Genomic DNA, 20,286 nt, shown 5'->3' with positions numbered 1-20,286 from the left:
AGCAGACTGGAGGACCAGGGATCCAGGCAGGTTTAGAGTTCCCCACTGCTTATATGGTGGAGCTGTCTCCCTTCCACACTGGTGGTACCAATGCATAAGGGATTTTTTTTTAAATTAGGAAAGGTAATAAAGGTTAAAATCTGTATGAAATCTTCATTATTAAACTAACCCCCTCGCCAGCTCATGACTCCTCACAGATACTCTTCTAATTCCAACCAGTTCAAAACTCAACCGTGACACCACTCTGACCTGACTATGCCCTTCTCACCATCCCCTGCACTTGACCCATCTTAGCCTCTCATTCGCTGACCTGCTGTGTAAAAAGGACGTGGCATGTCTCCCAGCACTAATCGTTCAACGTGTACCAAAATACAGTGAAAAGTGTTGTTTCGTATATATGTATATAGGCAGATCGTACCAAATAAAGTGCAACAGGGTAGCAGAACAGTGTGCAAAATACAACGTTACAGCCTCAGAAGGTGTAGAAAGATCAGAATTAACATTTGAGACATCCATTCGAAAGTCTGATAATGGCGGGAAGAAGCTGTTCTTGAATCTGTTGGTACATGTAATTTAAAATTTAGAGATTAGAAGTCTGGCCAGGAATGCACCGTTCCAGCAGAAGATAGGAGAAAAGGAGTAGGCTGGCAATCAGACAGTGATAACCACCATTCAGGGACCCAGTCCATATTGTGTTTCAGGTGAGGCTTTAAAGCATCCATCCTTTCAGTTCGACCAAAAAAACTCCGCACTATATCAAAGAAAAGTATGGGAGTTCTCCCTACTATCCAGGCCAACATTTACCCCGGGACTAACATCACCATTATCATATTGTGGTTTGAGGGGGATTGCTGTGTGGGAATTGGCTGCAGTGTTGCCTGTCTGGCTGTCTATTCATACTGCCCCATTCGGGGGATAACTACCTGCCCATGTGCAGATAGTGTCAGTCACAGTGAATCAGTCTGCAAGACTGATTTCAAATAGCCAGATATGCTGAATTAAATTTCAAGATGCAAACTGAAATTAGGGAGTAAATTAAAATATAAACCATGCAAGCAATGATGTTTCCTCAAAATGTTGTGCTGATTTATAATTAGGAATCCTCAAATCATTTGGAACTTTGTTTTCTTTTTAAAACACGACTTTTACAAATACATCAAAAGGATTCATTCTATTTTCTGTAAATGAATGCATTCTTTGGCAAATAAATGAAACAAATAATAACCCACCTTGGGATTTGAGACCCTGACTAGGCTTAAGTGCATCATTAGCTACCAACTAAGCAGCTGTGTATGGCCTCCACAATCCCTTTCCACCTTGCTTCAGACAACTGATGCTTTCACATGCAATCACATTTTCCAAGTCAGAAATTGTTTTGCATCCTTAATAATACAGCAGAAGGATTTGATGTTCTTGAGCTGTATGCGTGCCTCTGATCATCCTCTCTCTAAACAGAATGTCTTTAGGATCAGCTGTACATGTACTGCGGCTGCATTGCCAATGGGCACTCATTTCTGGTCAGAGACAGGTATTATAGTCTCCCAATATTGCAACAGTAACTACACTGCAAAATTACTAAATTGGCTGTAAACCGCTGCAAAGAGATTGTGAAATATACTATATAAATGTGAGTCCATCTTTATTTAGTGTTAGACTAATGAAAGCTGGCTCATTTCTGTCTGCTGGTCAACTAGACAGGAGACGAACTGTGTGTTCACTGTCAACTTCACTCTTCTAACATAAAAGAGCTTTAAAAGGATTGCATTTCACACCGAGAGCAGCCCCAGGCTATACTATAAAACCAGTCCTTTAGTATAAACGGGTTATAGGAATTCCTATTTTGTACTCACCAGGATTTTCAAAAGAATATGAACAAGAAAAAAATTCAGCCCCCCACCCCACCCCCTTGACTATTTCGAAAACTGCTCATCCATTTTGAAATGAGGTTCTATTTGAGAATCAAATAAAGATGAATACATTACTGGAGATGGCACACTGCAACAGGGAGCTTTTCTTTAATCAATGCTGCACTCAATTTCCATTCAAAACCCAAGCAATAAAAAATATTAAACATTGCACAGGGGAGCCTTTTAAATTCAGAATCTCTCTCCACAAGCCATCAAGGCTTCTTTTAAAACAGTCTCAGGTCTGAGATTTTGAATTAATTACATTTTCTGTACATGAGTAGGTATAAAACATAAGACAGAAAGTCAGCAGCTCAGCTGGAGATCAATAAAGTATCATTAGAATGAAGACCAATAGGATTTGGCTGATAGAATGCGTTAATTTTATTCTCTTCAAATTTCTTCCCCTCATTGTTTGAAGATATTGATTTTATGCTGAGTGCTGTTCACTCTCCACTGGGGCCAAGTGTCTTGTCTCTGAACCAGGACCATGCGTGTTAACTCCATCAGGTGAGGTCCGTTAACAAAGCATCAACCAGGGTTACAATCTGGAATGTGTAATGTGTTTCCTGCTTTGTGCAATGTGTTGGAGGAGAAAGCAGTATGCTACTTTGACCAAGTTCATAGTGGCACCTTGGGCTTACCTCACTGTCCTCTGAACCATTTAGCATTTTGCGCTTTCCCCTGTGCCATGTTATGTGAGATTTTGTTGTTGTATGAGGCAGTTGGTACCTAAAAGGGTTAACTGACATAAGATAAGAACCGCCCATTAGGATATTAAAAATACTGATCCCTGGAGGAGCTAACCAGTGTCAAAAACTATGGTGCTGGAAAAGCAGCATCCAAGAAGCAGGATGAGCTCGACATTAGCTCTTCATTAAGAATCAAAATGTTGCCTCCCCCCACTCCTTGGATGCTGCTTTTCCAGCATCTGTAGTCCTCACTTTCTCCCAGGAGCTAACCAGTGCATGTCTTCGTGCTCCAGCCATTGCTCCAGGCCAGTTGAAGTGTTAAGTCCATATATCAAAGGGTAATGTTTACTTGCCCTTAAGATAGGCCTCATAGCCTTGTGAGGCTAGCATTTAATTCAGATGTAATGTACTAACTATTAAGTACTATGTAATAAACCTCTGTGGTTAAATAAAGCTTGAGCCTACCTTCTGCTGAAGATTTCATATGGACAGTGTTAGAGATAGTACGATGCTGGAAAGTCAGAGCTGATAAATTGTGGAGCTGGAAAAAGCAGAGCAGTCAATGCTGCTTGATCTGCTGTGCTTTCTCCAGCTCCACACTTTATCAATATGGACATTGTTCCCCACTGGGTATCAGAAACTTAGACCAATGCCAACAAGGAGCAAAGATAGCAATGAATCTTCACGAGGCTTTTCAGTTGGTTCAGTGGACTTAACCACAACATAGGTTAAAAACAATGACTGCAGATGCTGGAAACCAGATTCTGGATTAGTGGTGCTGGAACAGCACAGCAGTTCAGGCAGCATCCGAGGAGCAACAAAATCGACGTTTCGGGCAAAAGCCCTTCATCAGGAATAAAGGCAGATAGCCTGAAGCGTGGAGAGATAAGCTAGAGGAGGGTGGGGGTGGGGAGAAAGTTGCATTGAGTACAATTGGTGAGTTGGGGAGGGAATGAAGGTGATAGGTCAGGGAGGAGGGTGGAGTGGATAGGTGGAAAAGAAAATAGGCAGGTAGGACAAGTCATGGGGACAGTGCTGAGCTGGAAGTTTGGAACTAAGGTGAGGTGGGCGAAGGGGAAATGCGGAAATTGTTGAAATCACATTGATGCCCTGGGGTTGAAGTGTTCCGAGGTGGAATATGAGGCGTTCTTCCTCCTGGCGTCGGGTGGTGAGGGAGCGGCGGTGAAGGAGGCCCAGGACCTCTATGTCCTCGGCTGAGTGGGAGGGGGAGTTGAAATGTTGGGCCACAGGGCGGTGTGGTTGATTGGTGCGGGTGTCCCGAAGATGTTCCCTAAAGCGCTCTGCTAGGAGGCGTCCAGTCTCCCCAATGTAGAGGAGACCGCATCGGGAGCAACGGATGCAATAAATGATAAATGATATTAGTGGATGTGCAGGTAAAACTTTGATGGATGTGGAAGGCTCCTTTAGGCTCTTGGATGGAGGTGAGGGAGGTGGTGTGGGCACAGGTTTTGCAGTTCCTGCGGTGGCAGGGGAAGGTGCCAGGATGGGAGGGTGGGTTGTAAGGGGATGTGGACCTGACGAGGTAGTCACGGAGGGAACGGTCATTGCGGAAGGCGGAAAGGGGTGGGGAGGGAAATATATCCCTGGTATTGGGGTCCATTTGGAGGTGGCGGAAATGTCAGCGGATGATTTGGTTGATGCGAAGGGTGGAAGGTGAGCACCAGGGGGATTCTGTCCTTGTTACAGTTGGAGGGGTGGGGTCTGAGGGCGGAGGTGCGGGATGTGGACAAGATGCGTTGGAGGGTATCTTTAACCATGTGGGAAGGGAAATTGCGGTCTCTAAAGAAGGAGGCCCTCTGGTGTGTTCTGTGGTGGAACTGGTCCACCTGGGAGCAGATACAGAGGAGGCGGAGGAATTGGGAATACGGGATGGCATTTTTGCAAGAGGTAGGGTGGGAAGAGGTGTAATCCAGGTAGCTGTGGGAATCGGTGGGTTTGTAAAAAAGATCAGTGTTAAGTCGGTCGTTATTAATGGAGATGGAGAGGTCCAGGAAGGGGAGGGAGGTGTCAGAGATGGTCCAGGTAAATTTAAGGTCAGGGTGGAGTGTGTTGGTGAAGTTGATGAATCGCTCAACCTCCTCGCGGGAGCACGAGGTGGCGCCAATGCAGTCATCAATGTAGCGGAGGAAGAGGTGGGGAGTGGTGCCGGTGTAATTACGGAAGATCAACTGTTCTACATAGCCAACAAAGAGACAGGCATAGCTGGGGCCCATACGTGTGCCCATGGCTACCCCTTTGGTCTAGAGGAAGTGGGAGGATTCGAAGGAGAATTTGTTAAGGGTGAGGACCAGTTCGGCCAAACGAATGAGTGTGTCGGTGGAACCACAACATAGACCATACTGAACAAAGGGGTGCGTTGTGCCACATATACCACGTAGTACATTAAATAATAGAAATGTGTGGTATAGGATTACACAACGCAGGAAGCAAAAAATGCTGGAAATCACAGCAGGTCAAGCAGTATCCATGGAGAGAGAGCAAGCTAATGTTGTCTCCAGATGACTGTTCAACAAATCTGATGGGAAGTGTAAAGGGGACAGCATTTATGCAATCGTTGGGGGTTTCTAGGGGAGAAAAGGTGTGATAGCTCACTGTACCCATACAAACTCTTTCTAAGAGTTACCGATTTAATTTAATTCTTTTCCAAGTGTATCCCCACCAATTCCCTTTTTGAGGTTACTATTGAATCTGCTATAGCTACCACTTCAGGCAATGACAGCTCAATGTTTAGCAACTGATTGCCATCAATCCCTCAGGTTGATGTTAAACAGGCGCTCTTAATTCAATGTTAGATTCACAAACTCACGTTTGTGTGCTCTGTAATTGTAAAAGAACCAGACTTAGCCAGAGGGGAGAGACGCTTGACGGCACATGGACGATATGCTCCCCTGATATTGGATTTCAGATCGTGGGAAATATCAAAGCACCTTCATGTTTGCAGATATGTTGTCTATACTGAGGAGTATGAAAAGAGAGAAACTGGGCTGTCTTCCATCAGCTACACCACCGTAATGTAATAGCATCTATTGATTATGGTCTGTGAAAGGGAAAAGAGAAAAATGCAAAAGGGAGGGGGATAACAATAGAGTGACATGACAATTTGTATCTTGTTATACACAAAAGGGGAGACTCTGTACTCAGCAGTTTAATGACACTGTAAAACAACTGCACATTAATGCACCATTCTTAGTCATGATGGGATTAGATGACAGCTATAGTGCTCCAGGATAAGACAAATGTACATTTATAATTGATTGTAGTACACAAGGGCAGACATCTGCCTATATATTGTGAAATATTTAGCAGGGCTGCAGACATTAGTTTGAACTGGCAGATGAAGTCTAGTCCAATCTAACCCAGGAAGAGCACAAAATAATACTCTGAACAGATCCTCTTTCAATTCTCCTCCAAACCATAATTGTTTTTTGTTGATTATTTTTATTCACTCAAGGGATGTGGACATCGCTGGCTGGGTCAGCACTTATTGCCCATCCCTAGTTGCCCTTGAGAAGTTGGTGATTAGCGACTTCTTGAACGGCTGCAGTCCATATGCTGTAGGTCCACAATGCTGTTAGGGAGAAAATTCCAAGATTCTGACCCAGTGACACTGAAGGAATAGCGATATATTTCCAAGTTAGGAAGGTGAGTGGCTTGAAGGGGAATTTGCAGGTGGTGGTGTTCCCATATATCTATTGCCCTTGTCTATCTAGACGGAAGTGGTCACAGGAATGGTAAGTGACTTGATGAATTTCTGTAGTACATCTTGTAGATAGTACATACTGCTATTACTGAGCGCTTGTGGGTGTAGTGCCAATCAAGAGGGCTACTTTGTCCTGGATGGTGTTAAACATCTGGAATATTGTTGAAACTGCACTGTCCAGGCAACTGGAAAGTAGTCCATTACACTCCCAACATGTGCATTATAGGCAACCATTGGGAACTCAGGACGGGGAGTTACTTGCTACAACATTCATATCCTCTGACCTGCTCTTGTAGCCACTGTATTTATATGGCAAGTCCAGATTAGTTTCTTCTCAATGGTAATCCCCAGGATGTTGACAATGGAGAATTCAGTGATGGTAACACCATTGAATATCACAGGGTGATGGATGGATTCTCTTTTGAAAGAAATGGTCATTGCCTGGCAACTTTGTAGTGTTAAAATCAACTAGAAGAACTGAGGACCGCAAATGCTGGAGATCAGAGTCGAAAGTGTGGTGCTGGAAAAGCACAGCCGGCCAGGCAGCATCCATGGAGCGGGAGAATCGACGTTTCGGGCATAAGCCCTTCATCAGGATTCCTGAAGAAGGGCTATGCCCGAAAAGTCAATTCTCCTGCTTCTTGGATGCTGCCTGACCTGCTGCACTTTTCCAGCACCACACTCTCAGACCTGTGTAATGTGAATGTCACTTGCCACTTTTCAGCTCAAGCCTGGATATTGTCCAGGTCTTGTTGCATTTGGACATAGACTGCTTCAGTATGAGTGGCGAATGGTGCTGAACATTGTGCAATCAGTGAACATCCCCACGTCTGAACTTCTACTCGAGGCAAAGTTATTGATGAAGCACTGAAGATGGCTGTGCCCAGGACACTACCCTGAGGAACTCCTGCAGAGATATCCTGGAGCTGAGATGAAAAACAACTATAACTGTCTTCCTACGTACCAGGTACATAAGGGAGATTTCCCCTGATTCCCATCGACTCCAGATTTGCTACGGATCCTTGATGCCAGAGTTAGTTAAATGTGATCTCTGTATAACTAGTGCCTTGCATTGTTCAAGCAAGACTTCCTTGTTTTATACACCAGTTCATTTGAAATTAAAGGGCAACAGCTCACTTGCCTTCCTAATTACCTGATGAATTTGTAAGCAACCTTTCTTTGATTTATGCATGAGGACACCCAAATCCCCCTCTGACATTTATAGCATGTGGTATGCAAACTCGGCTTTTAGGATGAAACAGTCACCTGTCCATCAAGATTTGTGCAACCAACCATGGGTGTATGTGTTATAGTGCATCATCCACAAAAGTTAGACCAACGGAGACATGGAAAATAGATCAAAGTATACAAATATCAAGCTTATTTAGAAATTTGGCCTTTCACTATTGATGGTCCAAGGTTTGAATCTAATTAAATCTAATGCAGTTAAAGTACTTTATTAATGCAGGACAACTACCTTGGAAAACTCTGCCACATGTATCTTAAATCACATTAAATTAATTTATCCCTCACCTCTATTCTCCAAATGCATAAATGTCAGAATACGATAAAGCCCTCCCAGCTCCAGAACTTGTTTCAGCCCTAAATACGTTTTAGACTTCTGCGTCTGTCCATTTGCATATGCCTCATTGTCCCCTTCAGTCCACTGTTATGGTAGTGCTTTCAGCTACATTGGGTCCAGTCTATTTTGGAACTAAGCCTCTGTTTCTGAACATTCAAGAACCTCTCAAGATCAATCTCTTCAATCAAATTCACAGTATCTCTCATTATGGCTGTCTTCAGGGCTAGTTGGGTACTTTGCCGATCTGTGAAACCCTTTCAGACATTGTGCCCACTTATCTAATTACAGGCTGTTGTAAAACTGGAATTTATTGAAGGAGGGATGGTCAGTTGCAATGAAGCTTTACAGAATTTTATTATTAATTGAAATATTGTATTCTAAAAGGGGAAAAAATATATATCTTTAAGTTTGATTTGTATTCCTATACCAAGTGTGTTAACGAGATAAGACAGTTTTAATTTCATGTTTGTGTCAGAGCCTTTGTGTTGTCTGGTAAATGAGACTTTTAAACTCTGGAGGTGAATGGTTCAGTGCCTTTGGAACAAGGGTAGAAGAGAAAAAAGGTGCTGCCTAGTTTAAGAAACCATTTATTTTTTGGCTGGACACTAAAAATGTGAAGAAAGGACACTGCTTTAAAGGGAAAAAAAAAGCTGTGTTCAGCTGGAAACCAACACATGTGCAACAATGTTACTTTAGATGACACTGTGCCCAGCCAAGGCAGCAGCAACTATGTACAAACAGGGCAACTCTACAGTCAAAGTGTGGTGCCGAGAAAGTACAACAGGTCAGGCAGCATCCGAGGAGCAGGAGAGTTGATGTTTCAGGCATCGGCCTTTCATCAGGAATGTGGGTGGGGGAGGAGAGAAGGTTGCTGGGAAGGCAATAGGTATTGCAGGTGGGAGGTGATAGTGTTGGGTCGGAGGGGAGGGTGGAATGTATAGGTGGGAAGGAAGATAGACAGGTGGAACAATTCAAGACGGCGGTGCTGAGTTGGAGGTTTGGATCTGGGATGAGGTGGGGGGGGCGGGGAGGGGAGAGGAGATGAGGAAATGAGTGAAGTCAATGCTGATTCCATGTGGTTGGAGGATCCTAAGGCGGAAGATGAAGTGTTCTCCCTCCAGTTGCAGGGTAGTTTGGATTTTCAGTGGAGGAGGCCCAGGACTTGCATGTCCTTGATGGATTGGGAGGGGGAGTTGAATGGTTGGCCACAGGGTGGTGGGGTTGTTTGGTGCTTGTGTCCCAGAGTTGTTCCCTGAACCATTCCACAAGTTGGCATCCTGTCTCCCCAATACAGAGGAGAGACCACATAGAGAGCAACAGACAGAGTGGGTGAGGTGTTTGGATGTGCAGGAAAATCTCTGCCAGATGTGGAGGGAGCCTTTAGGACCTTGGTCAGAGGTGAGGCAGGAAGGTGTGGGCACAGGTTTTGCATCTCTTGCTGCGGGGGGTTTGCATGGACCTAATAGGGGAGTTGCTGAGAGAATAGGGTCTTTGCAGAATGCAGATAGGGGTGGGAAGGGGAATATATCTCTGGTGGGGGACCCAACTGTAGGTTATGGAAATGGCAGAAGATAATATGTTGTAGTGGATTTTAGTGGGGTGAAAGGTGAAGACCGGGGTGTTCCATCCATGTTACAGTTGGAGGGGCGGGGTTTAAGGGCAGAGGTGCAGGAAGTGGAAGAGATGTACTGGAGGGCATTGTTGAACATGTGGGAGGGGAAATTGCAGTCCTTGAAGTTAGAGGTCATCTGGGATGTCCTGGAGTGAATTGTTCCTCCTGGGAGCAGATATGGTGAAGGCAGAGGAATTGGGAGGAAGGGATAGCATTATTATGGTGGGGTGGGGGTGGGGGTGGGCTGTGTGTGTGGTTGGAGGTAGGAGGTGGGAGGTGGTGTAGACCAGGTAGCTGTGGGAGTTGGTGGGTTTGTATTAGATGTCCGTGGTTAGTCAGTCGCCAGAGATGGAGAAGTCCAGGAAGGGGAGGAAGGTGTCCAAGATGGACCAGGTGAATTTGAAGTTGGGGTGAAAGGTGTTAGTGAAGTTGATGAACTGTTCAACCTCCTTAGGAAGCATGAGATGGCTGTCCTTTATTATTTTTGTTAAAGTTAACTTTACAGAATCTCAGAAGAGGTAAGTTATTTTTTGTGGTGAGCTATAAAGTTTGCTTTTATCCTGATGAGCAATAAGGCAAATTGCGATTTTTGGTAGCTTTGTTGAATCTTAACATTTACTTGGGAAGAGTGAGGTTTGATTTCCAGTAAGTCATGATGTCTAGCAACAGGGTATCCTATGACACATTGGGGTGGAGGAGGAGACAGAAACCAGTTTCTTTAGAAAGACAGATACATTCAGCAGGTCAGCAAATGTGCAAGTTTCATTCAGAGGAAAGGGCCTGTTACAGGAGCAGTGCAGTCTAGTAGTTTACCAAACAGTCAGGGAAGAAGAAACTAAGTCCTATGTAGCTTCATATCAGTAAGAGAAAGCTACAGAAACAGGAAATTGTGGAAGAGAAATTTAAGGAACCACTATTAAGAAGTGAGGGGTTTAAGGGTCTGAGAAAGAGACAGATGCTTGCTGGGAGGAAGTCAGTGATAGCCATGCCACTGGACGAGGATGTTGAAAGAGGAACCAGTGTGACCTTTCACTGAGGTGGAGAATCTGTAGGGCTCTTGTTGAGGGTAAAAAGATTAAATCATTATACCTGATATTTGTAGTAAACTATTTCAAATAGCTCTTATACGGTGTAAAAGAGTTTATATTTTATTTCATTTTGTGTTTAATAAACTTTGATGTCCTATTGTTAAAAGTGCATTCACAATCTGTATGAATACATTCAGTGACTGACCATTATGATCAACAAATTGAGGGGAAAAAATTAAAATCTGTAGCTCATTAAGTCAGGTTTTGCACTGGGATTAGAGTTGTGCAACATCTTTTTTGAATTCATTCACAGGTGCTAGGTCACTATTTATTGCTATGGGTCTGGATTCATATGTAGGCCAGACCAAGTAAGGATGGCAGATTCCTTCCCTTACGGATATTAGTGAAACAGATGGGTTTCTTTTCAACAATTAGCAATGGATTCACAGACATCATCAGACATTTAAACCCAGATATTTTTTATTATTGAAATCCATCATCTGCTGTGGCAGGATTCAAACCTGCATCCCCAGAATATTAGCTGAGTCTCTGCATTAACAGTCGAGCAATAATACCACTAGGTCATCACCTCCCCACTGTTTTCCATCAGCTAAATTGAACTGAGCCAGTTTTATTGTCACATGTACTCAAATGAGTACAGTGAAAAGTTTATAAGTCACCTCTTAGGGTACCATCTCAGCACAAGTAGGTAGGGGAAAGAGAAAACAAAAAAATAAAGAAATAAATAAAATTGGGATGATAATGCAGTCTTTTCTGAATGGTTGACATCCAATGCTATTCCAAACTGAATAGACAAATTAGCTAGGACTCTCGCCCCATCTGTAGCCTTCTGGGAAGAGGGGCAGTGGACCAGGTCATACAGTTACAATTCAGTCCCAACATTAATATCATACATTGTATTTGTTTTGATAGATTTTTATTATTCATTCCTATGTCTACATTAATAATGAAAGCTGCCTATGTAAACTGGTCACAATGAAATTAATTTTACCCACCAATGTTTGCATGGACACTTTCCCTTATACAGTAAATACGGAGAGACATTTATAACTTTTTAAACAAGGTCAGGAGATGTAGAAAATCTTAGGTCTGTACACAAATTATAGTAGAACTTAGAAACAAAATGATATAGTTCAGAATGAGGCTGTACTGCCCATCATTTTAGCACAAATGAAAGTACACTGCAGTCACTATAAATCATTGAGCAGTTTGACTCCTGCTGAGCCATATGAATAAAGTCTTCCTTGATCATTGTGAAATGGATTCTCTCAATTTACCGAAACAGTGGGAAAGATAGAAGTTGAAAGTGTGGAGGTCACTTGACAGTGGAGAGCGCCAAACAATTTTAACCACTGAGTACAGAGGTCTTGGAAATTATTTCTCCCCAGTTTCCATTAAATCCAAATTAGAATTCCAGAATTTTGTGACCTAGAGTTAACCAGTTTATCCATCGGCGCATGCTGAGCTCAGATTGCACCAAATTGGCATCTCTAAATAAATAGGTTGCCTGAGGCTAGACTTTTAAATCCAGATGGTTCATTCTGGTGTGAGAATCATAGGCCTGTATCAAACTGTGATCATGGGACCAGATTTGGTGGTGCAAATTAGACAGGCTGCTCTATAGATTGTGGGTCTCCACAGTTAAACTAGTGCCAGTGGAAGAATGGCTAGAGGGAAGGTTGGGTTGGGAAAATTAAAATATTGGGTGTCAAGTTAAACTTCGATTCTGTTAAGGATGGCTCAGATTTGGAGCTGAATACAAACCTTTAGCATCCTTTGTCCCTTTCATGTCACAGTCCTTCCTTCAGATGCTACCATGAGTACAAAAGGCTTCTTAACATAACCTTAATTTAAAGGATATAATGTACACTGTTTAACATAACAGGAACAATGTGTACTGTTACATAATGGAGGACAGACATGTCCCTGCAATCTGGCTAAAGCAGTATATATCATGCAGTATCACAGACAAAATATACAACCCTGTAATATCACAGATGTTGTTCACGTTCCGTTTTCCAAATAAGGTGACATAGATTGCTGTATACTCTTCTGTTGACCTGAGAGTATCACACACTCCTAGGACTGCCCAAGTGTCCTTATTTTTGTCCAGAAGCCAATTCATTTCCCCTCTTAACTATTAACTGCAGGTATTTGTCCTCGACTCTGAATGTAGTAGGATGGTATGTCAACTGGGAGATGAGCAGTTACACAGAGCTGTTTTTCCACAGCTCCAATAATCCCAGTATTAAACCAACATATTCATAGCAAACTTTATCAAACACCCAATGTAAAACGGTCTGTTTGGGAAAGCATCTGATGACTCTTGGACATGATTCATGTTGATAATTACAATTCCTCGCAAGGGGTTAATTGGTGTCTTTCATGTTGTGAAGTTAAAATATAACAATAAGCTTCACACGATGAAATGATTTTGAAATGCACTGACACATATGTGAACAGTCAAAAAGTGTGGGGGGGGGTGCTGGAAAAGCACTGCAGGTCAGGTGGCATCGGAGGACCAGGAGAGTCAACATTTCGGGCATCAATGCCCAAAACATTGATACTCCTGCTCCTTGGATGCTGCCTGACCTGTTGTGCTTTTCTAGCACCACACACTTTGACTCTGACTCTCCAGGATCTGCATTCCTCACTTTCACCACAGATATGAGAGCAAGCATGATAGGCACTGTGTGCATAAAAGGACCCCACAAACTTTAATACTGGTGCTAGCGAGGAGAAAACTTTGGGTGCAACATCAGAAGAACTCCCTGCTCTTTCTTAAAGGTGTCTTGGAATCCAACTGAACACACAATTAGGACATTGGTTCAATATCTTGCCTGAAAGATGATACTTGTGTCAATGCAGCACTGTCTGAATGTTCCATGGGAGTACCAGGCTGCATATGGCTCCAAGCCCTGGGCTTCAACTCACAAACAGCTGAACTGCTTGATAAGACTGCAACAAAGGGAGTTATGCTGACACTGGCAACCAGAACATAACATTTGACAAGAAAGATGATTTCAAAGCTTCCTGGGTTCAAGCTTGGCTGTGACTCGTGAAAGAATTTGTTTTAATTCAACGGAGGGTTAAAGTTCAGATGTCCATGTGTGGGTGTCAATTTTCAAAACGTCAGTGTTCAATTTTACTTTCTAAAATGGTTTTAATGCTTCCATCCCTCCCAATTTACACATGAGCTGATTCACCATACTTGGCATTTTGGCAATATTCTATATTTATCCACTGACATTTGAAGATTGTGGCCCAGATTTGACTCTTCATTTAGTGAGCAGTCATAGTGGAAATAATTGGTTGATTTTGAGTGCTCTTAAATAACAAGTGGTAGATGTTCCACTAGTTTGGAGACTACTTGGTGTCAACAATGGGACATCAGTATTTCCAGGAGTCATTAAAAAGCAATTAAGTACATAGTTAAAGGCTAGCAAGCAACGCTATGTGACAGATCGCAGTATTAAACTCCACCAGGATTGAATACAACAAAAAGTAAACATAGTATTAGTACAATATAATAAATCACTTCAGTACAATCTATTCAGAATTAGTTCAGAAGCGCAGACAACCCTATGATACTCCAATCTATTACAAGTGACAATGTTTATGGTCACAAGCACTGGATTGCGATGGCTGATTGAGTCCGATATCTTTTATAAGACATTGGATTAAGGGGATTCTTAGGATCCTATCTTGCAAAGATGTGCATTTTCCAGTTGCCTTGATTAAGGCATTCAAACTGTAGTGGTGCGTCTCTTGAGTAAAGCAAATATGAATCAGTTCAGTGAGTTGAAAATAGTATGCAAAGTTCCATTGTTTCCAATCATCCTGAGTGACAGCCAATAGTCTCTTTAATTAAGACAGACAGATCTCTCATTTATGTAATGACTTTCACATCCTCATAATACCTCAATACAGTTTGCAGCTAAATAAATTGCACAATCCAGTGGAAATTGAGATGAAGGGTCAAAATAATCAAGGTCTTTTTTTCCCCAGGGTGGGGGAATCCAAAACTAGAGGGCATAGGATTAAGGTGAGAGGGGAAAACTTAAAAGGGACCTCAGGGGCAACTTTTTCACGCAGAGGGTAGTGAGTGTATGGAATGAGCTGCCAGAGGCTGGTACAATTACAACATTTAAAAGGCATCTGTATGGGTATATGGATAGGAAAGGTTTAGAGGGATATGGGAAATGTGGGAAAGGGGACTAGATTAATTTAGGATATCTAGTCGGCTTGGCTGAGTTGCACCTAAGGGTTTGTTTCCGTGCTGTATATCTCTGCAACTCTAAAAAGGTGGTGGAAGAATAGTTGTAATATCACTTGACTTGTAATCTAGAAACTCAAGCTAATAACTGGAAACAAGAGTTTGAATTTTACCATGGCAGATAGTGAGATTTGACTTTAATATAAAACTGGAATAAAATGCTGGCTAGCTAACTGCTGTAAAAACCTGTTTGCTTCACTAATGCACTTTAGGGAAAGAAATCTACCTGATCTGGCCGATGTGTCTCTCCAGATATACTGTGATGTGGTTAACCTTATCCATTGGGTAATAAATGCTATCCTAGCCAGCAATGCCCACATCCCAGAAAAAATTGTTTAAAAAAAATGCAGCTGTTGAAAGTGACGGGAGAGAAGATGGTGTGAATTGAGGTAATGGAAAGTGAACAGAATACATAACACAGAGGCACCATAAATGGAGAAATTATTGAAATTCATTGAACTTCTTCATATTTCATGTTAGGTCATAAAGAAAATAGTTTGAAAAATATTTTACAGCCGGTATGAAAAGCTCAGCAATTACTTTTCCTTAGCTCATCCCTTGTGTAGATTGGCAGCTTGAGACCGTTCTGTTGTGAAGCTACAAATGGTGGTGTGTTGTGCTGTGGCATCAGAACCAAAAACTGCATAGATGCTGCCTGACTCTTCGGATGTAATTCAAGTTTTTATAAACCTTTGTTACAAACTTTTGAAAACATTTACAATCTTCAATGAAGAACTTCAACTGGAAACTTTAACAGAGTATTGAGAAAAGATCATTATAGACTTCAATCGCCAATGTGTTCTGCAAACATCCTGTTCACCCTGATCTTGGATGATGATATTTAAACGATATATCACAGAATAGCAGCACAAAAAGAGGCGATACAGCCCATCTATATATGCTGGCTCAAAGATCTGTCCAATCAGTGCCACTTCTCTGCTCCTTCCTAGAAGTTTTAAACTGTTGCCTTTTCAAGTTTATATTTATCTTTAGAAAGTTAACATTGAATTTACTTCCAACACTCTTTCAAGCAGATCCTTCCACACCATAACAGCATGCAATATAAGACCTATCAAAATCTCCTGGAATTTTGAGCAGCTCTGTTAATTCTCCCCTTAACCTTCTCTGCTGAAAGCAATATTCAAACAGGAAATTAACCCCTTGACCTTCAGATTAAATTCGGAAGCACTCCCTTCATTATGCATTCTTGTCAATTAAACTTAAAATATGGATTGCACCCACCTGCTATAACTCTCTGTGCTTCGTATGGCTCCATGTAGCCATTGTTCTCAATTTCTTCTTTATCATTCAGCTCTCCTCTGGATTCATGTCGGATATCAAATGGGTCGGAATAATCGTCATCAGCCAGAGTCTGGATAAAGAGAGCATGTCGGTGAATGATTCAAATGATTAGATATCGAGGTTTCCAAGCAAATTATTTCCCCTCTCATTTTTGAGGGAATTAAGTCCAAATTAGCTGATGATACTCCATTTAAACGGACAATCTACATGGTTGCCTGTAAATTCTAAGTGTCGGCAGTCTAGAGTGCTCTAGCGAAACATCATCACGAATACTCAACACAGAATCCAGGAGTTAAATCTTAGATTGATTGCCAGGGGTCAGAGGCCCAATCATGGTGACCTTTCTGCCATGCTAACTGGGGTGGGATGGTGGCTCAGTGGTTAGCACTGCTGCCTCACAGCACCAGGGTCACAGGTTCAATTCCAGCCTCAGGCGACTCTCTGTGTGGAGTTTGCACATTCTCCCAGTGTCTGCGTGGGTTTCCTCCGGGAGCTCCGGTTTCCTCCCACAGTCCAAAGATGTACAGGTCAGGTGAATTGACCATGCTAAAATTGCCCGTAGTGTTAGGTGCATTGGTCAGAGGGAAATGGGTCTGGATGGGTTACTCTTCAGAGGGTCGGTGTGGACTTGTTGGGCTGAAACGCCTGTTTCCACACTATAGGGAATCTAATCTAATGTCAATTAATACAGCTCGGCAAAGATTGGACCCAGAGCCTTGATAAATAGAGTGCAATACAGCTTTCTGTGAATGTATTTTAAACAGGGTTATCAAGGAAACTTTTTTCTTGAAAAATAAGGGAAGAAAATGAGGCAGGAGCTGAGAAATGTGGATTGGACACAGCTATTGAAGGGAAGTCCACATTTGAGATGTGAGAGGCTTTCAAAGATAGGTTAACAGCAGTGCAGGATAGACATGTCCCGTTGAAGACAAAGGATAGGAAGGGCAAGATTCATGAACCATGGATGAGAGGAGAAATTGTATGACTAGCCAAGAGGAAAAGGGAAGCATACATAAGGTCTAGGCAGCTGAGAACAGAATGGGCTCTGGAGGAATATTGGAAGAGTAGGACAAGTCTTAAACAAGGAATCAAGTGGGCTAAAAAGGGTCATGAAATAGCTTTAGCTCGCAGAATTAAGGAAAATCCCAAAGCATTTTATTCTTATATCAGAAGCAAGCGGGTAACTAGAGAAAGGGTTGGTCCACTAAAAGATAATGAAGGAAGGCTGTATGCCGAACCTGAGAGAATGGGTGAGATTCTGAATGATTACTTTGCATCAGTGCTCACTGAGGAGAGGGACATAATGAATCTTGAGATTAGAGATAGAAGTTTGATTCGTCTGAATCACGTTGACATAAGTAGGGAAGATGTGTTGGGTATACTAGAGGTTATTAAGGTGGACAAATCCCCAGGATCAGATGGGATCTATCCCAGGTTGCTGAGGGAGGTGAGAGTGGAAATAGCTGGGGCCCTGACAGATATCTTTGTGGCATCCTTAAATACAGGTGAGGTGGCGGAGAACTGGAAGGTTGCTCATGTTGTCCCCCTGTACAAGAAGGGTAGTACGGTAACTACAGGCCAGTGAGCCTGACGTCAGTGGTGGGGAAGTTGCTGGAGAGGGTACTGAGAGATAGGATCTATTTATAGTTGAAAAGGAATGAGCTTATCGGTGATGGGTAACATGGTTTTGTGTGTGGGAGATCGTGCCTTACCAAGTTGATAGAGTTCTTCGAGGAAGTGACCAAGTTGTTAGATCAAGGAAGGGCTGTTGATGTCATATACATGGGACTTTAGTAAGGCGTTTGAGAAGGTTCCCCATGGTAGACTAATAGAGAAAGTGAAGTCACATGGTGTGCAGGGCGTTCTAGATAGGTGGATAAAGAACTGGTTGAGCAACAGGAGACAGAGAGTAGTAGTTGAAGGGAGTTTCTTGAAATGGAGAAAGGTGACCAGTGGTGTTTCACAGGGGTCAGTGCTGGGGCCACCATTGTTTGTAATATACATAAATGATCTAGAAGAGGGCACTGTTGGTATGATCAGCAAGTTTGCAGGTGACACAAAGATTGGTGGAGTGTCAGAGAATATAGGAGGATATACATAGACTGGAGAGTTGGGAGGAAAAGTGGCAGATTGCTTTCAATCCAGACAAATGGCAAGTCTAATTCTAGAGTGAATTATACAATGAATGGGAGAGCCTTGGGAAAAGTTGATGGGCAGAGAGATCTGGGAGTGCAGGTCCATTGTACCCTGAAGGTTGCTGCACAGGTCGATAGAGCGGTCAAGAAAGCATATGGTACGCTTGCCTTCATTGGACAGGGTACTGAGTATAAGAGATGGCAATTCATGTTAAAAATTGTACAAGACATTGGTTCAACTGCATTTAGAATACTGGGCGCCACATTACCAAAAGGATGTGAACACTTTGGAGAGGGTGCAGAGAAGGTTTACAAGGATGTTGCCTGGTATGGAAGGTGCTAGCTATGAAGAGAGGTTGAGTAGGTTAGGTTTATTTTCACTAGAAAAATGGAGATTGAGGAGAGACCTGATTGAGGTTTACAAAATCATGAAGGGGATAGAGACAAGCTTTTTCCCAGGGTGAAGGATTCAGTAACGAGAGGAGATGCTTTCAAAGTGAGAGGTGGAAAGTTTAAGGGGGATACATGTGGTAAGTACTTCACACAGAGGGTGGTGAGTGTTTGGAACGCGTTGCCAGCAGAGGTGGTAGAGGCAGGCATGGTAGATTAATTTAAGATGCATCTGACAGAATGCTGAGTAGGTGGGGAGCAGAGGGATACAGATGCTTAGGAATTGACCGGCAGGTTTAGACAATACATTTGGATCGGCTTAGGCTTGGAGGGCCGAAGGGCCTGTTCCTGGGCTGTAAATTTTCTTTGTTCTTTGAAACTCAGGAGTCGGTGTGTTTTTGTTCTCATTACAGAAATAAAAATGCATTTACTGCATTTTTCGTTGACATTCCTTATGACCACTTAAAAACAGAGATCTCAGACCCTTCTCGGTCTCTGTAATTGTCTGGAACACTGCAAGCCCTAGTCTGCTCCTACTAATAAATAGGCTGGACCACTCCAATGTACTTGTTGGCTCCAGAAAGATCTCTCAGTGAGCCATATTCCAAACCTGATTTCCCGGCCCGCACTTTGTATTTCCAATCAACTTTCCCGAGTTAGTTTAGTTGAAAATCTGGCTCAGAATTGCTCAGCAGGCAAATTAGTTCCAGAAGCTCTGCTATTTTTTAAACACAGCTACCCTTGCTCACAATGACATGCTGCAAGCTGGACTGACAATGGCTGTAGAAACTGTGACTAATTTCCTGGTATCTAGTCCACGAGCATATTCCCTCTTAAAGTGATATTAAGCACTATTCTGGCAGGAATTGAGAACTATTAAAAATAAATTCACAGATATTCATGTTGAGTATGCAATTTTCTTGTATAAAATGTGGAGGGGCCGAGAGATTTCCCCTCAAATTTCCTGATGTTTGTGAAAGATAGGAAGAATCTGCTATGCTGGATAAGGAGATAGAATCATTGAATCCCTAAAGTATGGAAGCAGGCCATTAAGCCCATCAACTCCATACCAACCCTTCAAAGAGCATCCCACCTAGATCCATGTCCCCTGTACCCTAAAATCCTGCATTTCCCATGGCCAATCCACCTAACCTGCACATCTTTGGTCTGTGGGAGGAACCTGGATCTCCCAGCAACTCTCACAGACAGGGGGTAGCACATGCACTCCAGACAGACTGGGGAGGGAAGCACATGCACTCCACACAGACGGGGGGAGCACATGCACTCCACAGAGACAGGGGAGGGAACACATGCACTCCACACAGACTGGGAGGGAACACATGCACTCCACACAGACTGGGGGGAAGCACATGCACTCCACACAGACTGGGGGGGAGGGAGCACATGCACTCCACATAGACTGGGGAGGGGGGGGCACATGCACACCACACAGATGGGGATGGGTAGGCGGGAGCACATGCACTCCACACAGACGGGGGTGGGTGAAGCACATGCACTCCACACAGACCGGGGGGAGCACATGCACTCCACACAGACGGGGGGGGGGGGGGGGGAGCACATGCACTCCACACAGACGGGGGGGGGGGGGGGGGGGGGGGGGGG

General features: G+C 43.1%; 1 protein-coding gene across 4 annotated transcripts in view; it reads right to left on the bottom strand.

The window, feature by feature from the left end:
* LOC140494547 (SH2 domain-containing adapter protein F-like) overlaps positions 1-20,286 on the bottom strand; it is a 293,506-nt gene that overhangs the window by 194,324 nt on the left and 78,896 nt on the right. For all 4 annotated transcript variants that reach the window (XM_072593836.1, XM_072593833.1, XM_072593835.1 and 1 more), the window contains exon 3: positions 16,079-16,208. In XM_072593836.1, the coding sequence (XP_072449937.1) occupies positions 16,079-16,208 (130 nt within the window). The remainder of the gene's footprint in view (positions 1-16,078; positions 16,209-20,286) is intronic.

This window comes from Chiloscyllium punctatum, chromosome 24, assembly GCF_047496795.1.
Source record: "Chiloscyllium punctatum isolate Juve2018m chromosome 24, sChiPun1.3, whole genome shotgun sequence".
NCBI classification, from domain to species: domain Eukaryota; kingdom Metazoa; phylum Chordata; class Chondrichthyes; order Orectolobiformes; family Hemiscylliidae; genus Chiloscyllium; species Chiloscyllium punctatum.
The sequence above is the reverse complement of the archived record's forward strand: the minus strand, read 5'-3'. Positions and strand labels throughout refer to the sequence as shown.